The 26846-nt window shown below is 33.9% G+C and overlaps 3 protein-coding genes across 5 annotated transcripts in view; 2 read left to right on the top strand and 1 right to left on the bottom strand.

Moving 5' to 3' along the window:
- Positions 1-1897: 1897 nt before the first annotated feature.
- On the top strand, positions 1898-9734 carry LOC119071938. Of its 2 annotated transcripts, none has more exons than XM_037177061.1 (2): positions 1898-1994; positions 8756-9734. In XM_037177061.1, coding segments are annotated over exons 1-2 (951 nt in total). In that variant the 5' UTR covers positions 1898-1992; the 3' UTR covers positions 9705-9734. The 2 variants fall into 2 exon arrangements, with proteins under 2 accessions (XP_037032956.1, XP_037032957.1); XM_037177062.1 differs by lacking the exon at positions 1898-1994 and adding an exon at positions 8141-8349.
- On the top strand, positions 3411-4497 carry LOC119071943. 2 transcript variants are annotated; one of them, XM_037177067.1, is made up of 2 exons: positions 3411-3430; positions 3601-4497. In XM_037177067.1, exons 1-2 carry the CDS (start codon positions 3426-3428, stop codon positions 4445-4447), a joined length of 852 nt encoding a protein of 283 aa, XP_037032962.1. In that variant the 5' UTR covers positions 3411-3425; the 3' UTR covers positions 4448-4497. The 2 variants fall into 2 exon arrangements, with proteins under 2 accessions (XP_037032962.1, XP_037032961.1); XM_037177066.1 differs by having other exon boundaries at positions 3417-3451.
- Positions 9735-17448: 7714 nt separating the features above from the next.
- Positions 17449-26846, bottom strand: part of LOC119071915 (cyclic AMP response element-binding protein A-like) — a 61417-nt gene continuing 52019 nt past the window's right edge. Inside the window, exons 3-7 of the mRNA XM_037177036.1 lie at positions 20913-21190; positions 20347-20533; positions 20053-20282; positions 19839-19982; positions 17449-18727 (exon numbers count right to left, since the gene is read on the bottom strand). Coding sequence (XP_037032931.1) covers positions 18428-18727; positions 19839-19982; positions 20053-20282; positions 20347-20533; positions 20913-21190 — 1139 coding nt within the window. The 3' untranslated portion in view covers positions 17449-18427. The remainder of the gene's footprint in view (positions 18728-19838; positions 19983-20052; positions 20283-20346; positions 20534-20912; positions 21191-26846) is intronic.

The following is a 26846-nucleotide window of genomic DNA, read 5'->3' on the forward strand; positions in this document are numbered from 1 at the left end:
TCGGATGATCTTATCCCTTTTGAATGACAATACATCAGAGATCGTTTTAGGGAAACGTCTTCGTTGACGGGTCTTCCACTTCTTCACGTTAGCAGATATCCGAAATAATCAAAACTTTCATTTCAACACGAAATTTCGAATCCATCTACAACTGGCTCTAAAGTTTCCCAAATATTCACAGATCCAACACAGATGTGAGTGGTGTGCCAGTGTAAAGGTTTTTTTTGTGTTTACACCTGTCGGTAATATATGTCTAGTCACTTCTAAAATCAATGACCTTGATTAATGCTAATGACATGACACCTAGGTCACTCACTGTCCGGACAGTGCACTATGTACATAATGTTCGTACGTCGCAAAATGAAGCGATTAATGGAAATTTCAACCGCTTTTCATTTCGCTTCAAGATTAAAACATTCGATAAATCCAGATTTTTGTTCGATCGTCCGATCGTCGTATACACAATGAAACCGTGCAAACACTCAAAGAACATAAATTTTGAAAATGCCTGGTGAATACTGAATTGCGATGCGGAACAACAGAAATCTAAATATTCACTAAATGTTACCATGTTGAGCCAATACAAAAGGTCGTTGTAATTTGCATGCATCACTTCATTTGTGGCCTTTGTGTTGTTAACACTAATGCAAGGCCACTGCTTTTAGAAGTGACTAGCCATATGTTACCGACAGCAGGCGGTCACAATAATTAAAAAAAACTTTCAAACTCGATTGCGTCTACCATATGTGGCTTCAGGAGGAAACTCTAACAGGAGTCAATGTTACGGCTATCGGAAATGTTTGAAGTTGATTTGTAAGCCGGGGGTAGCAAGGCACTTTTACTTACTTACTTAGCTTAGCCTTTGTCAGCCCAAGCGGGTTTTGGCTGACTCTACTAACTTCCTCGACTCGTTCCTGTCCTCGGCCAGACTTCTCCAATCCGCGACCCCCAATGATCTAGTCTCTTCGAGTCTATCCATCTCGCTTTGGTTAAGTTAATGAGTTTGGTTGGGATGCCAAATTCATTCATAATATCGAACAAAGCTTGTCTATCTATGGAATCGTATGCTTGTTTGAAGTCTATGAACAGTTGGTGAATATTAATGTTGAACTCCCATGCTTTTCCATTATTTGCCTCGAAGTGAAAATCTGATTCGTGGTAGATCTACCGCGTCTGAAGCCGCACTGGTAGTCACCTATGATTTCCTCCGCATATATTGACAACCGCTGGTAAAATATTTCTGCCAGGATTTCAGCAGATATATTCCTCTATAATTACCACATTCCAATTTCCTTCCTTTCTTATGAATCGGTATTAACAGACCAATTTGCCATGCATCAGGAAGCTTTTCTTCTTCCCACACCTTTTCTGTTATCTGGTGTATTCGATGCCACAGTTCCGGTACTGCTGCTTGGATCAGTTCAGTCGGTATGTTATCCTTACCGGGTGATTTTAGTGTTTTCAGTCTGTTAACTGCTTCAATTACCTCCTCATAAGTTGGTGCTTCAATGAGAGGCTTCGCGCGCTGATACGCGTTTTGCCTAGCACGTGGTATTGGTGGTTTGTTCAGCCAACTCTGGAAGTAATCTTTCCACCTCCGTATTATACCATCTGTATCACCAAGTAATTGTCCGTCATTGTCCTTAATTTTGTTCGTTCGTGTTTGAAGGCACGTTTATTAGAATCAATTCAAGAAATGCCAAGATTCATGTTACCCAGTCCAAACAATAGCAAATTTGCCCATTGGCAACTAGAGTAGTACCCGCCTCTGACGTTCTAAGTCTCTATACAAATTATCAAAAGCCAAGGTCACGAGATCATCGATTTCTTTATTTTCTTTATGTTTATTCAGCAGCGATACCAACGAAATGATTGTTAAGCATCAATATAGCGTGAGTTGTTGTGTAGTGAGTGTATTTAAACACACCTCATTCAAGAATCGTCATCATTTGTTAGAAGAACGTTTTCATTTGGTTTGCATTTCAACTAAAGATGTGAGTGATATTCGTGTTAAGAACAATCTAACAATTCCTTCCTCATCATCTACGTAACTTCGGGCAGTGTATTAGTTTTCATAGTTACCCCAGTAAATCGCCAAGATCTACTGCAGATAAGACATGAGAGGGTGCCGGATTAGACATGAATTACTGCCTTCGAAATATGATAGTTGAGTAAAACCAAAGTCTATCTATAAAACCTGACCTACCTCACACACTAGAGAAGTTGTGGTTTTTAAAAAAATTACAAAAGATTGCACCATGCTAATACTTTGTGTCATTTGTTGTAAACGACGCGTATCCGTATATTACACCGAACCGGCCCAAACCGATGTCCGTTCATCTCTACCCGGAACAATTTCTGTGAACTTTTTCGTGCAAGTTTCTATATTTTCACTAGTTTCACAGTATAATCACATTTCCATACGTTCCCGCGAACCTTTCACATGCAATCGAATAAATAACAAAAAATTGGCATTTGCCCTCACAGAGCTTTATTTTCACAATTTTAAAGTTTTTCTGTAATTTTTCTACTGATTGTGCGATTAATTATCGATGATATTAATGGGTCATTCCAAGTGAATGGGTCACTCCAAGAGCATAGGTTCGTCACTTTTTTTTCATGGTACATGGTTCGATGACTTCAATGCTATCTCGCTTTTTATTTAATATGACGATGACCCATACTATAACAATACATTTTTTTATACATACGACATCGTTTAACCAGGGACTAGTGACACTGGCTGAAAGAAATGTTTATTGAAAAGTTCATAGAACTGAGCGAGATATTTTTAGCTGAGATTTTCTTTAAATCATTTTTTTAATGCCTCATTGATAGTGTAAATGTACAAAAATGTAGAAGTATGCACAAAAATGAGCCATCATAACTTCATGGTAAAAAATCGATTTGAAGAATGTCTTGGCTAAGAAGAAGAATGTGAGAATTCGACGAGAAATACTTAGATACTTTGTCGACATTGATGTATTTCCTATGAATGGTCAGTGTGTATGATCATTCGATCATATTTTTTTTTAGAGAAATTATGTTTTGCGAGACTTAAGTTTACACATCTTCTACAGTGCTGTAACAGATTTTCATATATTTATTACAACCCTAGGGTTGTGTACATAGCTCGGGATATGAAAAATTCTTTCTGATCGCGTGTGGATGGTGTGCACTGATCTACATATTTATTCACAATTCACACTCTAGGCGGACGGACATTTCATTTTATCAGTTTTTAATCTAATCAGCAACAAAGTTCATTGAAGTCAATTCCTGTATGTTTATTCAGTGGAACAAAGTGATCCCAGCAAAATGGTTATCTAACATATCAACAGAGCGATAACATTTTTTCGTGGTAATCAATTTGCCAATACTCAAACTCATCTCATTCATGAAGTATCAGTATCTGGTTACCCGTCATGCGGTATTGTGTTTTGTTAAAAATGTGAATAAAAAGTGGTCCCACTGCAAATTTTTCACCTTTGTTCACCCTTCTAAAGTGTCATCCTACGATCATTTTTGTGACTTTTTCGCTGAATATTAACATCGTACAGTAATAGTACACTAAAATTAATAATTCGCTTTTAACTACAGGAACCACAACTGGTTGTCGATCTTGTTCATTTGCGGTGTCATCTACAACACCTGTGCTTTATCCATTGATTGTGGTGAATTTTATGACGACGAAACCATTTCAAGAACATGGGGATATGTCTACTATTCATGCAATGGAACCGTAATGACTAACGCCGATAACAATCGAACGTTGGAATTATTTGGATTCCATTTATATGGCCGGAACAGTAGCTATACTGATCGTTTCGCATTGAATAATCAGAATTTGACATCATTTACGACCAGTTTCGAGAAATTCTTTCCATTTCTCCGGATCATAGACTTTTCATTCAATTACATCGAGAGCGTGACGAATAATCATTTGCAGCCACACAAGCGTCTGAACTCACTCATCCTCAAACATAATAGAATTTCTTCTCTCGACAGTAATCTGTTTGATGGCTTGAATCAGTTAATTGAAGTCAAACTGAACGATAATAACATAAAGCACGTCGGCTATGACATCAAATTACCTTCTTACGTTTATATGGATAACAATCCTTGCACCCCGACATGTTGCAACACCGTGAATAGGGACACATTGATTTCAGAATTTCTGCGTAATCAGTGTCCTCCATTACAATCCACAATAGAGCATTCGGTTGGTTTTCCTCACGGTGTCGAGACTAGCAATGCTGTAGACCATACACAAGAAAAGGATGAGCAACCAGCGACTGAGGAACCGGGAATAGAAACAAAACCACCATCACTTGGAGAAGTCATTCATTGTTCCATAGCGGTGATACACAGACCTAATGAACCACTGGGGAGAAGGTGTACCGAAATCATTAACGAAATGAAGTCAACGTCCAAATATCAAACATAAATCCAGTGCCAAAATCATAGTTAAGTTGATTAAATAAATTGTTATTTGGAGTTGCATTTTATTGATACAAGAACGATGTGAATAAGTGCCTGAAAGTGTCCACATATTTTCCCGGTGAGACGAAAAGCTTAGAAAAATTTGTATTTTGGAGGAAGGAAGGTGTCGCGTAGAGAAATTTCTCATGTTAATGAACAGAATTTGCTAACGTAAAAATGAAAATCTTAGAATTTTCATTAAAAAAAACCAGTCCAAAGCGTGTTTACTAAAGTAAGTACGGATGGGAACCCAACTTCACCACGACCTCTGACCTCTTGCTGATAAAATTCAGTTTTCGACCCTATACCGAATAAGAAACTACTTCGAAAGACGCAGTACCGTGACTGTAACATTGTTCGACTTTCGTGACTTTTAACAATCGATCCTAGATTTTGCAGTCTTCCGGAAGGACTGTATCACCTGTTATCGATGACAACAACAAAAATGAACGATAAGCCTTTGGTAAAGCGATCTTAAATAAAATGAAGTAAAAGATTTTGGTTCGATCTTTCAAAAATACTAAGATCAATGAAAGTATAACGGACTCCAATTTTTCAACAGCACATTGAGAAGAAAGTACGGCTCTCTCTGTACGTAATAAATGCAGAACAATTCGAGGGGAAACGACTTCGAAAAACGCATGACTTTCTGTCTTTGCATGAAGCTGAGAGTCAAGATGAGCGAATGACTTTGACTTCACATGTATTTGTATTGTGACCTTTCTGGGCCCCGTACCGTTACTTTGCGGAGCAGTTTTCCCCTCGGAACGATTAAATTAAACACCAAATCGTTTTTATGTTACGCATTCTAATCACTAAACTCATAATAAAATCACGAGCTTACTGACTTACGTAAATAAAATCGAAATTCTAATAACAATGACTTCGCACGTCGCATGACACCGCATAGAAAATATTTGAAGGCTGATGGATCAAAATAGGAATTATGCTTTTCATGTGTCGGGGTCGAAAACGGAAGTTTTGCAGAAATTTTCTCTGGTTTTCTGTTCGGGCTACAACTCGCGAAATTGCCTAAAATGCGTAAATAACTATCTTTATGTGAGTTAAAACACACAGCACAAGACAAATGTACACGCACCTATGTATCAAATTATAAAGGCTTTTTGACAACTGACATACGAGTGTTAATGCTAGGAGCAGTGATATTCGGGTCTATTACCTTATGTGCGATTCAGTATCGATGATTGCTCATGTTTGTTCACAATCAACCATCGAACGTGCATTATTTTGTTTGTAAAAACTAGGTCCCACCTTTTGGGCGGGTCAGGTCCCTTGACTCACACTTTTCTAAATGTATTTTTGACGCATTCATAAAAACTTGTCACATTTAATATTAACTTGTCACGAAGAAGCCGAGACTGATAGTGACAAGTGTGTACTCTTTTTTATCACATAAGCGATAACGAGACAACAACATAGATCTGAAGTGTAATTTTTGAATTATTCTTCTAGGTAAGTAATTTTGACATCCGAGATCCCAACACCGAGCTATCACATACGCGCATACATAATATATTTACTATATTAATGACTCCACGCAAATGACATTTTACTATGTGACAAATTTTTTTTTCCTGGAAACCATTGAGAGTAAGGTGGCACAAAAAAGTGTCGAAAAATAAATTTCTGACACAGAAAAGTGTTGAAAAATAATTTTTTACACAAAAAAGTGTTGAAAAAATAATTTTGTGACAAAAAAAAGTGTCAAAAAATAAATTTCTGACAAAAAAAATGGTTTGGAAAAATAATTTCCTAACACACGAAATGTTGAAAATAATCGAAGATTTAACTACTAAATAATACCATTGAAGAGAATGACATTTGGTAACCTTTTCTTGTTTCCGGGGCATAAATATCTTGGTCCAGGCAATGAATTGAATAATTAAAAAAATAATAATCTATTTCACACAATTTTGCGACAGTGAATTCGATGTAACGACAAATTATATAGGAACATTTTGATACAATGGCTCGTGTAACTAAGTTTGATTTATAGAACCTTTTATCAGGCACTTTTGTCTGATGCGTGGGTGAAAATCTTCTCACGATGTCCTGACAGCTAATTTGTTAAAATGCTAAAGTATGTTGGGTCTCTAAGATTCTATTGTATACTGCCAGACGAACCTTTTGTATGGTTGACCATTGTGTTTAGTGAGGGAGAAAATTTTCTAACGATATAGTGACATAAAAACCGATAAAATGCGTGAATATATTAGGTCATTGTAGTTCTATTGTCTATTCATCAACTCTTTTTGACAGATTTATTGACCTCTATTTTACCCTCGTCAACCCTTTTTTGACAGGTCTATTGTACCCTCGTCAAATTTTGACAGGTATTTTTTTTCAGTTTGACAGTTAGGCTCAGAAACAGGCTATATATTCTTCTATTAGTTTTTGGTTCATCGTTAAAAATAACTCAGTTTACCAATATTTTCGGTAAATTGGTACCAATTTCGACTCTATAATGGTAAAGGGATTAAACATATTTGTAAAAGGAGAAATTTATTGGTAGACCGAGAAAAAATAATCCCTCGAATATAACTTCAAATACACAAAACCTTCAATGGTGAATAAAATATCCCGACTCGTGTGAATTACGGCCCTCGCTTCGCTCTGGCCGCAAACTTCACACTCGTAAAATTTTTACAATATTTTCTTTGATTCATTTAATTCCATGTATTAAAAAAAATCTTCAGAAATTTGAGATAATTCATCTTATATTGCCTGCAAAAATTTAACTTTTTTATTAAAATTTCTTACACTTTAATCAAAGTGTGCCAATTTGATAACAGCCATTTTGCTGGCGTAAGATGTGCTTGTAAAGGGAGTGAAAAACTACATCCTTGATAAATAACAAACAACTTGATAATCAACTATCAAGTTGTTAGTCAACTATCAAATTTGATAGTCAACTATCAAGTTGTTAGTTAACTATCAAGATGTTAGTAGTTCACTAGCAAGAGATGTTTACACGTTAAAAGATGGGCATCGAATGATGAAATTATTCTTCCTACTAGTTTCATGCACGTCGAAAACAAACTTATATGATTTACCCACACTACCAAACAAAATCAAATTTCATCAAAGTAATCTCTTTTAATTTAGGCTATGATCAACAGTATAAAATCCCGTTTTTCTCGGATAGCTTCCAGATACTTAGTCCTACATAGCCCATCTTCGAACTTAGCCTTGGGATTTTAATTCCACGTATTTTTGAAATTTTTGAAAATTTTTGAAATTTTTTTTTTTTTTTTTACAAAACGTTTTTTTTTTACAAGAAATAAAGCGTTTACAAAATATAAAATATCTCGTTCATATTTTCCGACGTATCGAATGTAGCCATTACACTCGCAGCATTGTTTCTTTGAATGGCTAAACTTATCCGTTGTTTTAGATACGTCTTTGATTTTCTTTCTCCCGTTGCTTGTGATTAATTCCACGTATTTAAAAAAAGAATCATCCAAATTGGTTGAGAATTACTCAAGTTATCGTGCTCTCAACGAAAAACTGTTACCCATATTTAACGTTTTTCATAGCATTTCATACATTTTCAATCACAGTGAACCTTTTTGTTACCCACATTTTTCGGTATTTTCTGGTGTAAGACCCTGACTTTCAGTCAAGGGAATTATCTAAAGCAAAGTCCCACGTTGATGAGCGCATACCATTTTTTCATGTTTATTCAGTGGTGATACGAGAAACATGATTGTCTAACATCAATAGTACGATAATATAGTTCCAATAGTTCCTGTCCAGTGTTCTAGTGCTTATAAATTCATCTCATCCGAAATTAGTATCGTCATTAATTAACAGAACGACATTCTGGCATAACGTTTTATTGAAAATGTGAGTAAAAAGTCGTCCCATAACTGCATGTGGCATCGTTAACAGTGTTTTTATAAATTTATTGAGTTTTTATAATTACTGCCAGTGTCGAAGATCTGAGAACTGTTTTTTGTGTGACTTTATTAGAGTTCTGAACATTTTTATTTATTCCTAAAAATTTCAATTCGATTTGATGTCCAATCAAGAACATATATAAGCTTCCCTGTAGTGTAGATTCTTACTGTACATTCGCTAATATCAAACAAAGAGATCCTCTTTGTAGCTCCTTAGAATTGTAACACATACTGGAGCTGCGCGGTGTACTTAGTTTAAGTAACTATGTTTAAAAAGAAATGAATTTGAAATTGAAATTGAGATCCTCTTCCTCTTCAAGACCCTAATAGCACTCTGAAATTATTAATTTCAGGAACCACAGCTGGTTGTCGATCTTGTTCATTTGCGGTGTCATCTACAACACATGTGCTTTATCCATTGATTGTGGTGAATTTTATGACGACGAAACCATTTCAAGAACATGGGGATATGTGTACTATTCATGCAATGGAACCGTAATGACTACCGATAACAATCAAACGTTGGAATTATTTGGATTCCATTTATACGGCCGGAACAGTAGCTATACTGAGCGTTTCGCATTGAATAATCAGAACTTGACATCATTTCCGACCAGTTTCGAGAAATTCTTTCCATTTCTCCAGATCATAGACTTTTCATTTAATTATATCGAGAGCATGACTAATACGCATTTGCAGCCACACAAGCGTCTGAGCTCACTCCTATTGGAACATAATAGAATTTCTACTCTCGACAGTAATCTGTTTAATGGCTTGGATGAGTTAATTAACGTCAGACTGAACGACAATAACATAAAGCACGTCGGTTATGACATCAAATTACCTCAATACGTTCATATGGATAACAATCCTTGCACCCCGACATGTTGCGATTTGATAAAATATTTCATGAACATAACGACTTCAGAATATCTACGTAATCAGTGTCCACCATTACAATCCACAATAGAAAATTCGGTAGATTTTCCTCACGATGTCGAGATTAGCAATGCTGTAGACAATACACAAGAAAAGGATGAGGCTCCAGCGACTGAGGAGCCAAGTATTGAAACAAAGTTACCGAAAATGGGCGAGATGATTCAATGCGCCTTCAAGGTTACTTTGCGAGAAAATGACGACGAATCACTGGGGAAAAGATGTTCAGAACTTGCTAGACGCCATCCCGACTTATTTAGGGTATTTGACAATCCAGAGATGAGAAGTCGATTGAAAGATGAAATTGAAATGAGAGAGAAGGCTGCAGAAGCTACGAATGAAGAAAATGTAACACCGGCTCCGTAGTTTCATCAATTAAATACAATTTTATGGAACAATCGATTTTGTTGCATTTTTTTCTCTAAGCAATAGATATGTGATGAGCGATTAAATTGCTGTTGGACATTGTAAGGAAACAAACATACGGCGTACATTGCAATCGAATCATAGGTAAAATTATTTGACCTGAGAATCCATAGTCTGTTTCATAGCGCTACTACTAGCATTCATACTGTATTAAGAAACGTCAAATTGGAAGGCTTTAGTGATAGGAGCTTTGCTTAAGATTGTTTCTGGCGTATGTTTTAGGCCATACAACTCAAACCAGTCATCTAACTTTACAAAAAAACCTGGTGTCTACCGTGATGTCATCAGCCTACGAATTTCTATGTTAATTCTAGTAGCTGTGCTATGCGGCTATGCTTGTTTTCATATCCGTTGTACGATCAATCAACGCAACCAAATCTAATTATTCACTAGTCCTACAAACGGCCCGAATCACAGGAGTGGATTCGCATATAGAGAGGTTTGAAGGGACACAGCCAACTCAATACAATAACGACATACCGTCTCCATTGATCTAGAAAGAAGAAATGTCAATGAACGATTTTTGTGTGTTCCATCATAAGTGTTCATGGTAGTGTCGCGGTAGAGCAGCTTACATACAAATACAATAATTTTAGTACAAAATCAGTTCCGTTGAGAGCTTGTACTAAAATGCAGTGAAAATATTAGTACATCATCCCTCTAAAGAAAGTCCTTCGTACAGTGTTTTCTGTTGATGGTTTCACATTCATTGTTGTCCCGACTGCTGCTCTCGAACTTTTATAAGGATGAGTTTCACGATGGGGTTGAACAAAACTTAAATAGAGTTGCGACACCACCTCTGATTTTTCTTCATACTCTAAATAAGGGACTTAAACCCACTTATTTATGAAGAATGGATAACAATTCCACTGATCCTAAATAAAACGGGCACTTGAAGATAGATGATAAATTGAAAAATTTGTCGTAGAGGGACCTTGTTGCAAACAGAATGTCGTAAAAGATACTTGTTGTGATGACAAGTTTCGTATCGCTTAAAACTTACACAATTTTTTTAAAATTCATTCTCGGCGTTTAATAGAACATGGAATCCTCTACCAATATCGCTATTCAAAGAGTTTCAAACTCTCTTCCCCTTGGACATATCAACATTTAAAAATGTCGAATTTTCGACTTTAGCTGGCTGTAGCTACATGGTCAAGTTGTCGAGGGAAGCCATTTCAACACGAATTACCTTAGAATTAGTCCTTCTATCCGTTGCGATAACAATCTGTATTCAAATTGACTCATCGGTCCCACACGGCCATGAATGCCGGTTCTCCGATACGGCTGGATGCATCCGCGAACTGAATGTGGTTACTTATAGTATTCGATTTCCTCAATAAGAACATGAAGAAAAGTCAGAGGTGGCGTCGCGACTCTCTTTAAGTTTTGTTCAACCCCACCGTGGTTTGAATAATTCAGTTCGTGAAAATATTAGGGGAGAAGAATGAGAAGGATTTTCTGGTAGCAAAATGAAACAACGTTCGGTTTTTTTTTTTGTCTTTTTAGTTCATTTTATAATTTTTACAATGAGTGTATCTTTTTTCAAAATATATTACAATGTGAGAAAAGCAACAAAGCGCCATTTTAGCATAAATAAATCCATTAAATTTTCAAAAATAAAAATAAAAAATAAACTTTCTTCACGAAATTTGATTTTCTTTTTTTTTTCTTTTTAATTTAATTCAGACAATTTAATTATATTTTATCTTATGACCCATTTCTTTTATAAAGTTTTATTTTTCATCAAAAATGTCTTATTTACACACTTCCATCGGTAACATTAACAATATAAATATCAATTCAATTTTAAATGTTTTTATTCTTAAAAACTTTCTTCTTTTTAACTCTAATTAAGTAAATGAAAAGTTAAAAAATTTAAAGTTTTTTATTTTTCTCATCTCTTAAATCAATATTTGACTTTTTATTTCACTTTTTTTTTTAACTTTAAATGCACGTGCGCTATTCAGATTAATTCGAAAGAAAGCGATTCATGTCTTTTGTGGCGGTGGTGGCCTTTCTCGAGTAAAGTATAGTATAATAAAATTATGGAATGCGGAAGCATCGAGGTAAAATCTAAGCTTTTTTTTCATTAGAATTACCGTTACTCGTAACTAAAATGTACGTAGAAACGGAATTAGAAGCATACGAGGAAAGTAATTGTCACTTATATCGGAACTGTTTTACGTTGGATTAGTAGTGAATTACGAGGTGAATTAGACTCAATTTGAAGGAAACTTCCAATTATTCCCACTTCTTTGCCTTGGTCTCTTTCCATATTTTTTATCTTCTCTCTCTCTCTCTAGAATTCCCCGAACGAAATTTTTCTTTGATTTTTCTAGATTTGTAGAAATGGGTAAAATTTAAGGAAATTTCTAGAAACATGGGGACCCAGAAAATATTGGTAGAGTTTGGCTTTTCTTTCATTTTTGTCTTCTTTCAGCATTCCTTCAGATTTAACCTCTTTTTATAGAAAATCGGTACTTTAATATTTGAGGGTGGATGGTTAGTAAAGGGTAAAGGTAATTTTCTAATTTACTAATCGAATCCAGTGACAATAAGCTCTTGATTTGGGAAGATTGTGGAATTATTCATCAACTGAAATCGACCAAAGGGAACAACGTGTACGTGCAGATTGATTATAACCGTTAAAACATCTCTTTCGATAAACTAAAGGCACAATTGTTATTTCATTTGGAGACATTTTTGTTGTTCTTAAATTTGATGTAAAAATCACAATTTCAAGACTTTCATTATTTAGTTTGTAATTTGATGTTTTGTTTTGATTTTCGGTTTTGTAAATGTTACTTTTAGTGGAACAAATACCGGAAGGGCCAAGATGATTTTATTTTAATTAAAAAAGAAAATAAAAAACGGCGGATAAAACGCTGACAAATTTATGTTGTTTTTTTGTTAAATTTATTTCATTTTAAGATTTAATTTTCTTTCTTTCTTCATTTCTCTTTTTTGTTTTTAAATTAACCTAACTAAATGTTTCGATATCGATTTATAGGACTAAAAATATAGATTTTTTTTATATTCAAAATATTTGAAGTATTACACAACACACACTATCGGAGCACACTCACACATCCATTATATATTAATGATTTTCAATGATTTTTTTCTCTTCTTCTTTTAATTGTATTTAGGTAATTGAATTGATTTTCAAACTGAAAAAGGAAAATAAATACCGAATTCAGTTTTCATTTTTCGTTTAAGATTTCTGTTCGTCGTCCAAGAGATATCACCATAGTTCCATCTCATTTTTTTTTGTATTTCATTAAACTTTTTATAATAAAAATTTATGTTTCATTTTTCATTATTTTCTCTTTCTTTCATTTAAATAATTTATTAATTAATGTAATTCAATTTTCTTTAAATATTAAAATTATTTGTAATTGTCTGGTGTTGCACATTTTGTAGAAATTTTCCTTTTATCTCTCATTAAAATCACCAACAAAAAACAGTTTTTTCATTGTTTTGAGTGTGTATAGCAATAAAGTCAATAAAGGATGCAACGAATGTACCGAGTAAAACCCTAAACGAGAATAATTTAAGCTTTTAATTTGAACATAATTTCCATTAACAAAAAGTACGCTAAATTTTCTCACTCATCTGCGGAGCGAGTTGCGGGAATCGGGAAATATTCCACAATCGAGATATCCTTCCAAGCTACGATTTGACGTTTGAATTGACGATCCGAAGATGAGAATCAAACACAAATGGACGAAAATTTAGAAAATATTCAGTTCCTTTACATTATTCCACATCTGTATACTATTCGATTTATTCAAACTTCAGACCAAGAAGTTTTTCGTATAAAAGCAGTTATGCCAGCAGATGTGTTTCAAACGAATTTGCCACTAGTTTTGAAACCCTTGTGAAATAAAAGGATGTTTTATGGTCACTGGTGACGTCAAATTCAATTACTTTCGTAGCTAAAAAACACCTTGCTTGTGGAGCATTCATAGACACATTGCCCGCAACTTCTCATATAATCTACTTAAATAAAATTTCGTCTTAACGACAGAGTCACCTATAATTTGTGCAAATTTCGATATTGTAGCGAGCTCGTGTAATCGTAAGTTTATTTGCAGCTACAGTAAAGGAAAGGTTTGTCAGAAAGTGGGTCTGCTTCTGGGTGGGAATTTCTTGTTTAAAATTATCTTAGAGCAGTCAGTTTGTGACATTGAACTTAATGTGTCGAAGTGACTCAATAAATTTGTGTTTGTTATTTGATTGAACCGAATTGGTTCACAATGCCTTTGCATCACTACCGTATGTCTTTTGTGTTTCTTTTTAACTAAGAAAACTAAAATTGGGGTTTTCGAGGCGCAAATATAATTTGTAACTATTACTAAGTCTGCCGCTACCACCATTTTCTGAAACTAATAAGTCATCAACTTGACATGGGGTCCTTATTATAGGGAATTACTCGGTCTCTGAATTGGAAAATCGTACATCGAATGGAATGTTGCCATTTTATACTTCTAAAGCAGAACATTCCTTATGATAAGTGAAAAATCTCTTCATTTTTTTTTCTTCGTTTAAACGTTCAGTTAAGAACACCCGTCGAACTAAGCATTTTGACAATTGGACACACATGTTTGTGCTACGTAAAAAAGCTACGTTGAAACTACTTAACAAATTGAGCAAGTTCCAAATGAATCAGCTGTTCTTTCAGGATCATCCGTCGTTGCTTGCAAGTGAGTGATCTGTGTTTGTAAATTGATTCCTTTGAAATTCATGAAATTGATCTATTGACCGGAATGATTTGAATTTTACTGAGCAAATACTGAATTTAACTTGAATTTCAACGACTAATTTATTGAAATGCAAGCCGAACAAAATTACTTTTCGAAATGATAAATCAAGCACATCACAACAACGAAAGCTTTCGATCATCAAAAATTTTAGAATCATCATCGCCTCAAACGTCCCAAATTTCGCTAACTTTTTGTCTAAATATATTTTCCTACAACACAATCAACCCCTTGCCAATGCAATGATTGATATTAGGGATAGTATGTTTAGCATCTAAAACATAACTCCCTGGAAGAATGAAAGATTCGCTTTCGACATTTTCACACAAAATGTGAATTTTTTTCTATTCATCTTTCCTCCTTAGTTATGTAAATAACTAATTTTTTTTTCGCAGTCTATGCGTTTCGTTTGCTGCTCCCTAACAATTCTACCTTTCATGATATATTTTGACGACAGCAAAAATTACACAACCCGTAACGAAATCAATTGTTAACGACGAATCTGCGATTGCACATTTGTTTTCTCGAAAATAATTTAATTTTTCGGTCAATTCCCATTGAAACAACAAAAAGTCTGGAGGATTAAATCCGTGCACACAAAAAATAAATTAACAACAAGGAATCCGGTTAAAATGGTTTAGATTTCGGGGGAATGATTAACTATGAGCCCATACTAATTGACTAATTTCGTTAGCCAGCCGCAAGGGGAACGAGGATATTATCCATACCTCATTCAAATTTATATTTTCACTTTTTAGTAATCAAAATATTTTCGTCGCAGAGCGTCCTGATATCCAAAAGTGTCATCAGTATCTTTAGTATATTTTGGGATTCTAGCTCGGGAATTCGTTGGATTAACACAATCCATTGCTATAATATATTATCGAATTCAAGGCCTTAGGACTGTTCGTAGATGGTGATGCGTAATAAGTTAGGTGAACTGGTATGTACTGAATAATTTTCCAAATATTTCAAAAACTCTAAAAAATTACAATAATCTTTAAACCTAACAGACATTCAATGAAATAAAAACCGGCTTTGTAATTTCCAACGAATTGATATTCAAACAGTCGTAAAGTACCTATACCTATAGGTGCTATAGCAAAATGTCATTAGTCACTCGAATAATCACGTAAACTCTAATTTGAATGTTGACTTAGTAACGACAGCTACTTTATGGAAACTATCTACTTGACTGTCAGTCTGTATGAGCACGGTACGCCGATTAACAACCGCAACCGTGTTGACAGTAATGGCTTCGATTGCAACAATTTTCTGAAAATTTTCAGACTCTTAGCATAACTCCTCGAGGGGCCTTTGAGAGTAATAAACTCGTAAAAGCTTTCCACCATGTACAGTTAACGAGTCACCGTTAGACTTACGAAAGCTGAAAGGATTTCAATCCTTGACGATTATGAGTGGAAGGCAAGGAACTGACCTGAAACCTGATGTTCATATGTTATGATTTCAGGTAAATTCAGCTCAGTTCAGACTCAGATAATTTTGGGTCGACTTGGATTTGAGGTTCAGGTCAAGGGATGACCTATTCCGCGTCTTAATCGGTTTCTTCCAGAAGATTTTTACTTGACTCTCTGATTATGATACACTAGAGTTCGTGGTATTGTGATAATGACCATTTACTGGCAGAACCAAAAACACTAGCAGGTAATGTGATCCAAGGCATTACATTGCTGAATTGGTCGTTCAAAGCGTGAAGAGAAAGCGCGTTTAAATGAATTACGGGATTCTAAACCCGAGCGGTGTCGCAGTCAGATTCAAATTATTCTATTTTGTTTGAGTCTATTGGAATCAATTCGTTAAATTTTGAGAAGAAGATTAGTCTCAACCTTTTTTTAATCTTTGTTGTTAAAGGGAATATATTTGATAATGACCAACAAGCATATTTTCCACAAAAAAATGTGAAAATTGGAAAAATGCAGAAAAATTCGAGAAATTGTGGGAAATTGTAGGAAAACATAAGGTCAAAAATGACATACCTAGAACGAATATCATTCTTAAAGACTGAAGTCGATATAGACGATACCGGGACAACTAAACCATAACTGAGATCCTTAGACTGTAGTCGATACAGACGATGCGCGAGACAACTAAACCATTGACTAAGATCCTGAATTAAAAAAAAAGATTATTTAACTTGAATAGAATTGGGAATTGACCGTTAAAAATTTCCTGCTAGATTTTTCAACTAAATTAAACAAAAAAAAAACTAAATTAAAAATACAAAAAAAAAATAAAAATAAAATTCATAAAAGATTTAACGGAATGATTTTGGAAGACCAGATATTATCCACACTTCATTTTTACATTTAAAAAAAAGGTTCGTTTAAAACATAAAAAACATAATTTTCTTCATCATCTACTACTTCTTCGGTTCACTAAAATACTAACAAAAAAAATGATAATAACTACCTAAACTGTATTTCTATTCTATAGGTTTCAATTGTCTTTTTCATTCCAAATGAAAATCATTTCTCTTCAATATAATGTGTTAAGTTTGCTAAACAAAATAGTTTTAAAATAAATTTTCAAATCGAGAAATTTATTTTAAGAATTCAATTTTAATGTATAAATCGTTATCATTGTTAACCTAGTAAGTAATGCCTAACTAACAAATTAACAAACAAAAAGAAAAATTGTAGATATAATTTTCCATTACATTCATATATTATAGTGTAATCCAATGTAAATATATAAAATATCTGTTTTCTTTCTTCAATGTATAATATATGTAAAATGTAAAGTGTTTTTCTTGGCCCAATTTTAAAATATGTTTTAGGCTCTCTCTCTATCTATCTGTCTGTATATTCATTTCAATAACTATATATATATATATCTCTCCTTCGTCAAAGTAAGTTTTATATTTTTTTCCATTTTCATTGTTTTAATAAATTGTTTTCATTCGGTTAAACTTTTCAATTTGATAATCGTGTTAACAATATAATAAAAAAAATATATTGCACGATTTCTGTTACATTTGTCTTTCAAATATAATTATTAATTAACACACACAAGTCATATATTAGTTAGTTAGAATGGATGTACATAAATTACTATACCTTAAACTTGTTTCGTTTCTAGTTAATTTAATAATTCTATCGATTTTAAAACCATATGTGTTTCATATGCATAATATAAATGATTTTTGTTGTTGTTGTTGTTTCTTTAAGTATATCTTCTTTGCTTACTTATTATAATTATGATAAATTTATAATTTGAAACAAACGAAAACTTTACCTTTATAACACAATTGTTTTTTCCACTTTTAAATATTTTATTTTTAGTGTATTTCATTAAAATATATTTTTTTAATCGATTTGTACATTGGTTACCTCCTCCCGGTCTTCATTTTATATCAATTTTTCTTGTTTTTATTTTTATTTAATTCTTTCAATAAATTTATTTCTTTCTCGCATTTTTCTTCTCTCAATACAAATGTATAAATATATGTCCTATCTATGGGGGGATGTGTATATATAATAATGTGTGTCAACATTTTAATTATTTAAACTCTAAAATAGATTTCTTAAAAAAATTCTTTTTATTTTTCAATTTTCCGCACATGGAAGTTTTCATTCTTTGACAAATTGTATTAATTCATTTCGTCTTTTCGTTTAAATTATTTTCTCTCAAAAAAATATTTTGTTTTTTTCACACTTTATTCATATACCTTCTTCATCATGATAAGCATATTTATAGTTGTCGTAAAAATTGTATTTCAGAAAACACAAATTTCCATTTTATTATAAACTATTGTTTTTCTTCCACTTCGTCGTTAATATACAATGTAGAATTTTGGGATACAAAATATATAAATTGATCTCTGCATCATAGAGCACACTTACCAGCTGCAACAGCAGTTCTGCGTTACCAATTTTCTTAAATTTTCTTCATTTTCTGTTTGCTCAAAAATGTTTGCAATTTGGCTAGTTGGCTGCGCAGAGCTTCCATTTCTTTACGGCTTTCGAGGTCACGCTTTCGGTATTCGTCCACTTGCTTACGGTATTCGAAATTTTCGCCCGACAATGCTTCCACCTGCTTTACGTACTCGACTTCGCGCTTTCGATGCTCGACCAGTTGCTTGCGACAGTCTGTATTTTCCGATGTCACCACTTCCACCTTGCGCTCCAATTGGTCCACGTACTCTTTCTTTTTTCGACGGCTTTCTTGAGCGGATATCTGGAATTGTTTTGGGAGACGGAGTTTGTGTATTAGTATTTGGCAGATCTATTTCAGTTATAAATTCTCGATTCATAGAAAATGAGTGACACAATTCCCTGTGATAAGATCGTTCTTAGTAGCAGAAGCCTCACATTCGACGAAATTCGTTATTCCTTTATTGTTACATGTACGAAGTACGAGCCCAAGTACAGTATACTAGTAAACGCTCACTGTATTATACTACGCAATTATTCAGACATTTCCTATTTTTGACTACCGTGACAACCGGTTCACAAAATTTTCCTCTGAAGAAACTGAAAGAAAATAACGAGTTGACCTGAAAGTCTTTTACAATTTCATCTGTTCTTGACAACGACGACAAGAATAAGCGACCAGCTCTAATTATTGCGGTCCTTATTATCAAAAGATGTATTCAAAAACTAACGAAGTAATAGATTTTGTATATCTCTGTTGAAAACATTTAGATCATCTTAAGAAGCAATAGATTCAATGATTGATGATTACACTTGTGTCTAAATGTTACAAAGTCTCATTTCGGTAAATATATTCACATTCAATTCGTTCTACATTTGCTGTAACTTCTGCTCTCTCTTTTAGCTACACAGAAATCATATTTTGCGTATAGAATGAAATCACATGTGCCGGCTTTGACCAAGACTTCTCGGAATGACTAAATGTTGACTGAACGGCAAACATTTCAGGAAGAAAAACATTTCTCATGCAATAAACTGGGGCACATGAAAGATAACTAAGATTCCAACTATTTCGAATGTTGTAACACTGTTGCCGTGACACTGTTTCCAAAGAAAGGCATAAAATAAACCAATGTACAATATTCATGAGACCGCTTTTCTCAACAATTTTCTTTCTTGAAATGAAACGACTCTTTATTGTCCACGAACAATTGAAGTATTGATCTACATTTTACACTTAACTAAACATTCACGATGCATTAAGAAGCAAACACTTTCCGAACACCGAAACGATCGTCATTCATTTTTGGCTTATGATAAACTAAGTTGTCTGTGGCTATTGTACCAACGGATTTCAATTAATTTATTGAATTAATGCCTATGTCGAGATTTAGAATAGATTTGGTTTCACATACCTTGTTCTTGATTTTCCTTCTAATTTTCTTCAAAGACTTTTCTTCAGCTTTGGTAAGTGGAAGTCTTGTAGGAATTGGATAACCTTCGGCAATGAGTGTGCGTTTCTCTTCCTCGGTTAGGAGTAAAGACCCGGTTGATCCTTTCTGTAAACCGATTGTTTTGTGTTATCAATCAAAATTCGCTCTACCAAAATAAAATCTAGAAAAATCGTACCGGTTGACTACTGATTAGCGGTGTGTGTATCGGCTGCCGTGAACTGGTGCCAGTATAAGCGCGGGATGTTGAATTTGTATTTTGTCCGCCCTGTATCGATGATGGCGTTCGTCGTGATGATAGGACAGGTGCTGGCGGAGATAGTGGAGATGAATGATGTTCGGGGCTTTGATTGCCTTCAGAATCATCGCTGGACAGTGACGATGGAGGAGTTGGAGGCAGACCAAAGGCTGTAGGAGTTAAAATGAAGCCGTTAAAACATATGTGGAGTGTGAAGTGGTTGACAATGATTACTTGATAACTGCGGTTCCATTTTAATATTTAATTTTGGCGTGACTATTCTTTGAGTTTGTGTCAACTGTTGCGATTGAATCAATGTCTGTTGTGCTTGGATAATTTGTTGTTTCTGTGTGCTTCCGATGATTATGTGTTGATTTTTCAGAAGACTTTGAGATGCGGGTGATAGCTGCAGGGATCCGTTCTGTAAATTATTTGAAATTAAAACATGTTGTTAAACCGAATCTCGGTTGCACGTCGGTAAATTTAATTTAAATTTATGAATTCAACGCTTTATATGTTGTGTAACCTACATTTTACATTTTTAAATTCGTATAAAAGAATAAATTTTCGTTTAGAAATGCTTAAAACTGTAACGAATTTGTTGGCATAAACAAATTATAATGAACAAATTACAAATATTTCATATAACAATGGGAATGCTGCTATAATATGCTGCATGGCAAATTTAATTTTTTTTTCGTTCCTTCGCTAGATTTGCCTGTATGACTTTATAAGTGGATTTTATTGGAATCAAAAAAATGTTGAATTTTTTATGCATTTTTTGTCGATCGCTAATTTACCTTGTGTTCGAACACTAAATCCGTATTTGTGTAGGCTGCCATGTTAGCCAAATTTGAATTGATTTCATAACTGCCAGCGCACGGACTAGGAGGATTACTGGAACTGGGAGATAGCGGCTCTTCTTTCACATTTGAATCGTCCACATCTATGTCCGAACTACTTATCGATGAACTGTCGTTTGTACTGCATACACTTTGTACAGAATTGGAAGTATTGCGATTTTGTATGTGCTGTCTGGCGGTCATTGTGATTACCGGGTAGCAGTCGTCATCCATATCTGTTGGAGTGGAAATTTCGATAATCGGTTAGAATAAGATGTAGTGGAAGGAAATTATGCAAAGTTCTGTAAGCTAGGCCTATCGACGAATCTGTAATATCATTGAGATGCAAAATGGAGGCGCACATTGGATTCGTGCTGGTGGGACACTGTCATTTTAAGGTGCATTCTTATACATTTTATCATGGACGATTAGCGTCATCTTGCGATGTCAATAGGAATTTTCATCTATTGAAGACTGGTATTTCACCTGGAGTCTTAATTCACAGCTTAATTCAACGTCCGGTGGAATGAGAAATTGTACCTCCGGATTGAGTTTCATCGGAGACAGCAAATTATCGAGACAAAGAAATTCTTGAATTGTAAAAATTGTCATTTTCTTAGGCGTCATTCATAGAAGTTCACCTTTCATGTCCGTGTTCTTCATTTCGGAGTAAAAGTTTTATTTTACCCTTCTCCATTCCTAAAACACGGTTTTCTTTCATGAACGAAAAGGAAAGTCTCATTTGTGATTCTAACCAGAACAACCCGAACGAAACGTGGGAAATCAGTGATAGCGAAAACCACGCAGAGAAAGCATATCTGCTTCAAACAATTACATTAATTGACTTAAAGGAAATATTGAAGTTGCAGGTAAATTAAATGTAAGCGCCGTCGAGATACAAACATATATTTTAATCAGCAAAATTAAAAATTCCAAAGAATGGCGTTCTCGTTCTCATTTATTGTGGCTCCGAAATACACTCACAGCAATCAATTAAAAATGTTTTTCGTGTACAATTATCATTGCAATCGAAAATGATAAAAAAATACGACATAAATACGACATAGAAAGAGAGAGGTTTTACTTAGGTAATAACCTTGATTGATAAAGAAAAATAAAATAAATTTACTCTTTCCAACTTCAAAGGCCACTTTTATCACACTTTGAAGCAATTTAATATATGATTGTGAAACAATGAAAATTCGTGAAATTCATTTTTTTTTCTTATTTTATTGCTTGCAGGGTTTTTCTCTCGTATCCGGCGTTTGAAATATGATTGGTCTTTGTGCATGTGTTTTCCGAGTAAAGTCAAAATCTGATTTCTTATAAAATTACCGGTTGTAAATACTCTTCGGCGTAATATAAAATTAATTGTGTTTAATCGAGAGTGACAATGATAAGGTTTTAATTTTGTCGTAATTAACCTTTCAGCAGGTGTCATCTGTTATCAATTATCAACAATGACGAACATAATAAACCATTGTAGTGGTATAATTGAAAGAAGCGGTAACGAATGTAAATTTCTTAACAATATTTCATTTTTTGAAGACTGGTAATAGCTCTTAGGAATTTGTTACACCAGAAGGCTACTCTGCACGGATCAAGGATTTAAAAATCGATGTGAGCCCTGACTCTCTTTAAATAACAAAACGTATGTTTTAACAAATGAAGTAAAAGATTTTCTGATTTTGATGTCAACTTTTCGATATCGAAGTGGATACCTTTCCTGTCCCTGCAATAGTTCTATATGGTATGTTACACTACAAGTGTTGTAATGTTAATTTTTTAAGCACTAGACCATACATACGAGTGGAGCGAGTAATAAAAAAATAGTTTCAGTGTTTGAAGTGCACCGAAAGGCTCAGAACCTGGAAAATTGTTACCGTTTGCAAGCTTTACGTAGCACTTTGTACAAGGAAGACATTGTTGGTGGATTAGTTTCTGATCAACAAGAATCACTTTAACGCCAGTTAAATGAACTGAACGAAAAATAATAAAAATTCTCTTTAATCACACCTTGCAGGCTCTGCGTATAACTTTGGATTTCGGTAGAAACTTCTGAAAACTAAAATTCATCAAAAATGTATTTTTGGAATTCATTAATTTCCTCTGATCTTAATTGTTAAGTCATGACATGCATGAATAACATTCAATGGCATTCGATTATATTTATTCGAATTTTGTTGGTAACCTGTCGTTTAAACCACAATCAGTGAAACATCAATTCCTCCTTTGCATTGTAGTGGAAAAAGTGAGAGATGTAAATGAAGTGTCACTACGACATGACGAATTGTTCGGTCGAGAACGAGAAAAAAATCTGTGAATCGATGGTGATGTTACTTGTGTGTCCATCTTCTTTTAATCGGAAGTCAAACAATATTCTTAGATCTTTTAGCGTTATTTACATTTCAGAATTCAATGAACTTTTATTTACCAAATATTTACCAATATTCATGACAATTCAATAATTCGGCCTTTAACTTGATATCGAATTAGCATAAATAACTAAGAACAACATTCTTTACATCGAATAGAGAGAGGAAAAAAAATAACGAAAGAAAAAGAAAAAGTCTATTCACTCGGTCGTGATAGACAGCCATAAACAAGTAATTTGTTAAACACAAAAATTTATCTCCAGATGCGGTGATGAAGAAAATGAGGTCTTTAACCCAGAAGAATACGCGCACAAATACAAATTATAATAGAAAAAAAACCAAACCAAAACCAAACTATTGGTTAGACACTACACAAAAAATTGCCGTTTCTATTAACGAAAAATTATCGAATGTGGCGTAACTGGAAAAAGACATTATCATCAGAAATTTATATATTTTATATGGGAAAGTTAAACTCCGAAAATTGTAATTAATTTTTATCATTTCGAATCATTTATGAATATATAGACGCGTTGCCTTTTTTTGCTCGTTGCTTGATTTCTAGATTGAATTTAAATTAAAATTAATGTTGAAAAATCTATCTGACTTTAGCTTCGATTTTTATTACTTTTTTATCGTATCTTTTTGTAGTAACACTAAGGAATGGGAAGTGTGCATCTTGATCAATAATGTCAATAAAAAAAAACGAAAATGTAAAACTTAAAAAATAAATTGAAAGAAAAGGTGCGTTGTCTCCTAAATAGATAAATTATTCAAATCAGGTCTTGTATACTTCTAAGATTTGCAATAGACGAAATTCGGTGCTTTCAACTTTCAGAATCCTTTTAGTTATCCGTTATCGACAACGACGACAAAAATGGTGTGTTCTTAAATAGCAATATGTGTGTTAAAATAAATGAAGTAAAAGATTTTGTTTTTTATACACATTCGCTTAAATCAAAGGAAGTAAAAGATTTAATTATTAAATCGTCTCCTGTTACTGAAATATTGTAATCACAGACTTTTTGAGAAAACTGCAAACTGCTGCAAGATAAATATCAACACACCTTGAACCTGCAGCTGGCAGAGTAGTTTTCTCGAACAAAATGTGTTTAACATTCTCTAGCAAGGATTCATGTCTTACTAGTTTGATCGGACCATTCCGCAGTATATTAACGACGATGAGGCTTTTATATATCGTCTCAAAATTAGTGAGCTAATAACAACCGTAGCCTGTACTCTAAAATACATTCGTTCAAAGATTTTTTTTTGATAAGTCAGTGGGAAACCAGTTCAAGGCGAAACGAAGAGTTAGAGTATAAAAGAAATGTTGCGGAAAAATAGTGGGAATAGTTGCAGACCGCAGATGTGTTACATGGAGAGAAGATAATTCAGACAGGGAAAACAAAAGAGGCATGGGAATGGCTGGAACACTCTCTCGCGGCTTGTGATGGAAAGAAGCTAGTCGAGTTTTTATGAAACAATTTGGAAAATGTCTTTAGAAACACTTCAACAACAACTTCAAACAAAAATTAGTCTGAGTCAACGCATAAATTATTAAGTGGGTCCTAAGTCCACAAACATTTTGTTTAAAAATAAACATTACCGTCGTCGGTAACAAGGTTAATAAATACCAATTTTAAGGTGTTTTTCGCATTAAGCGTGTGCAATAAAAATAAATATTTTGTTTTTTTGCACGAATTACATTTTGGTGGTTGATGACATCAACCGGGTACATCACGCGCCGTTCAAAGTATATATCGAAATAAATTCAGAAATAAAAATGAAACTAAATTAATACACAAGTACAACAAATGCAAAATGTTGTTCTCCGAAAAAAAAACTCAAACTCAATATTCTTTTCTCATGGAAATATTTGTATTTTTTACGAAACAAGTAGAAAAAATGGTATGCTAAGGCTTCCATATTTGAGGCGTTGTTCAATTTAACCAGTTGGATTCGGTATACCTGTCTCAAATAATATACCGAGAAAATGGCCAAAATACGAAAAAAAAACTTTTGTCGTAACTACAAATATTTGATCAACTGTTGCTGAAAATACCGCAAAAACAATTTTTTTTTTCTGTAAGATGGGCTTACGTACTGCCTGGTGTAATCGACATACATCTTATTTTTTAACTTCATTTAAAATGTAACACAGACTAACATTTGTTCAATTAAAGGCTAGCAAGAGTTCTTATGACCTCAAACAACGAATTAATTTTTCATCTGGGTGTGATGAGCCATATATGAAGTTATATTTTTGGAGTTACGTCTTCATGGTGATAGCAATTTCGAATTTGGATCAAAAATACGTTATGGCTCAATAATGACGTATACTAATCAGCTCAGCAAATTGTATTATAACAGAATAATATTTCCGTCACTTTTACGGTTTTAAACATTATGTTAATGTGAGCTCATATTTTTTTTGGAAAATATAATTTTCCTGACGCTAGCAACTGTTTGCAACAAAAGGAATATTCGAGAAATAATTAATTTGTTGATTGAAACGTCTCTTTAAACACTCGACGAAATCGGAATGTACGGAATCTACGGTAAAACATTCGATTCACCATGATATGACATGATCTACCATAGAAAGATTCTTGAAATTTGCGTCGAGGAGCCGACCAGCTCAAATATGAATGACAACAGATTTTCTAAAAAAAAAAAAAAACTTGAGAGAAAGTAATGTCAGCGGCTTTTTATTGTCCAACTTAAAACATTTCTTCAACTTTTGATGGTCTTCGGCACATTTTTAGTATTTTTTTAAAAGAACAATCAACGACTTAGATCTGTTATGGACAACGACGCCGAAAATTATAAACGAAGACGTCCGGCTAGTGATCGCTTAATAAGACATGTGAGAAAACGTGTGTTAAAACAAACGAAGTGATAGATTTCGTACCTAACACTAGGTGATACTTTAAACAAAAGAAGTAAAAGATTTGAGTAGCATAAATAGATACGTTTGCTGCTTCGACAGGTTCATAATCATATCTGAATCATGATTTTTGAGTCACAAAGGATACTCAACATTAATCCTTGGCTCTCTTAGCACCAGTAATAATTTACCACTGGGGATTGGCTAGCCATATTTTATTTCGCAGTGATGTCATAATATCTTAATACCAATCAGACAAACATGCCCTTTTCGAACCTACTTATTATCATTTCGTCTGCGTAAATAACCGCAAACAGCACGTGTGTGCGAACAGTCAGGTAAAACATTGTAATTATTTAGCAAATGTGGGGACTGTAAAAATTATTTTTCTCAATTAGCGTATTGATCCGATTAACTTATCACAAACACAATTACCCGATAAGTGTGAAGAGTCTGTGGTACATGTGGAAAGGAAAATTGTCAAAGGCGACCTTGAACTGAAGTAATGAACTTTCAGTCAAATCATCGAGAAAACAGTCTCAAAGTACGTTTCGCTTAAATCGAACAACTTTTTTTGTTTTCGTTTACATTGCTTGTCGATACACATCAGTAGGGTGTCATTTTGATGCG

This window comes from Bradysia coprophila (genome assembly GCF_014529535.1).
Source record: "Bradysia coprophila strain Holo2 chromosome IV unlocalized genomic scaffold, BU_Bcop_v1 contig_5, whole genome shotgun sequence".
NCBI lineage: Eukaryota > Metazoa > Arthropoda > Insecta > Diptera > Sciaridae > Bradysia > Bradysia coprophila.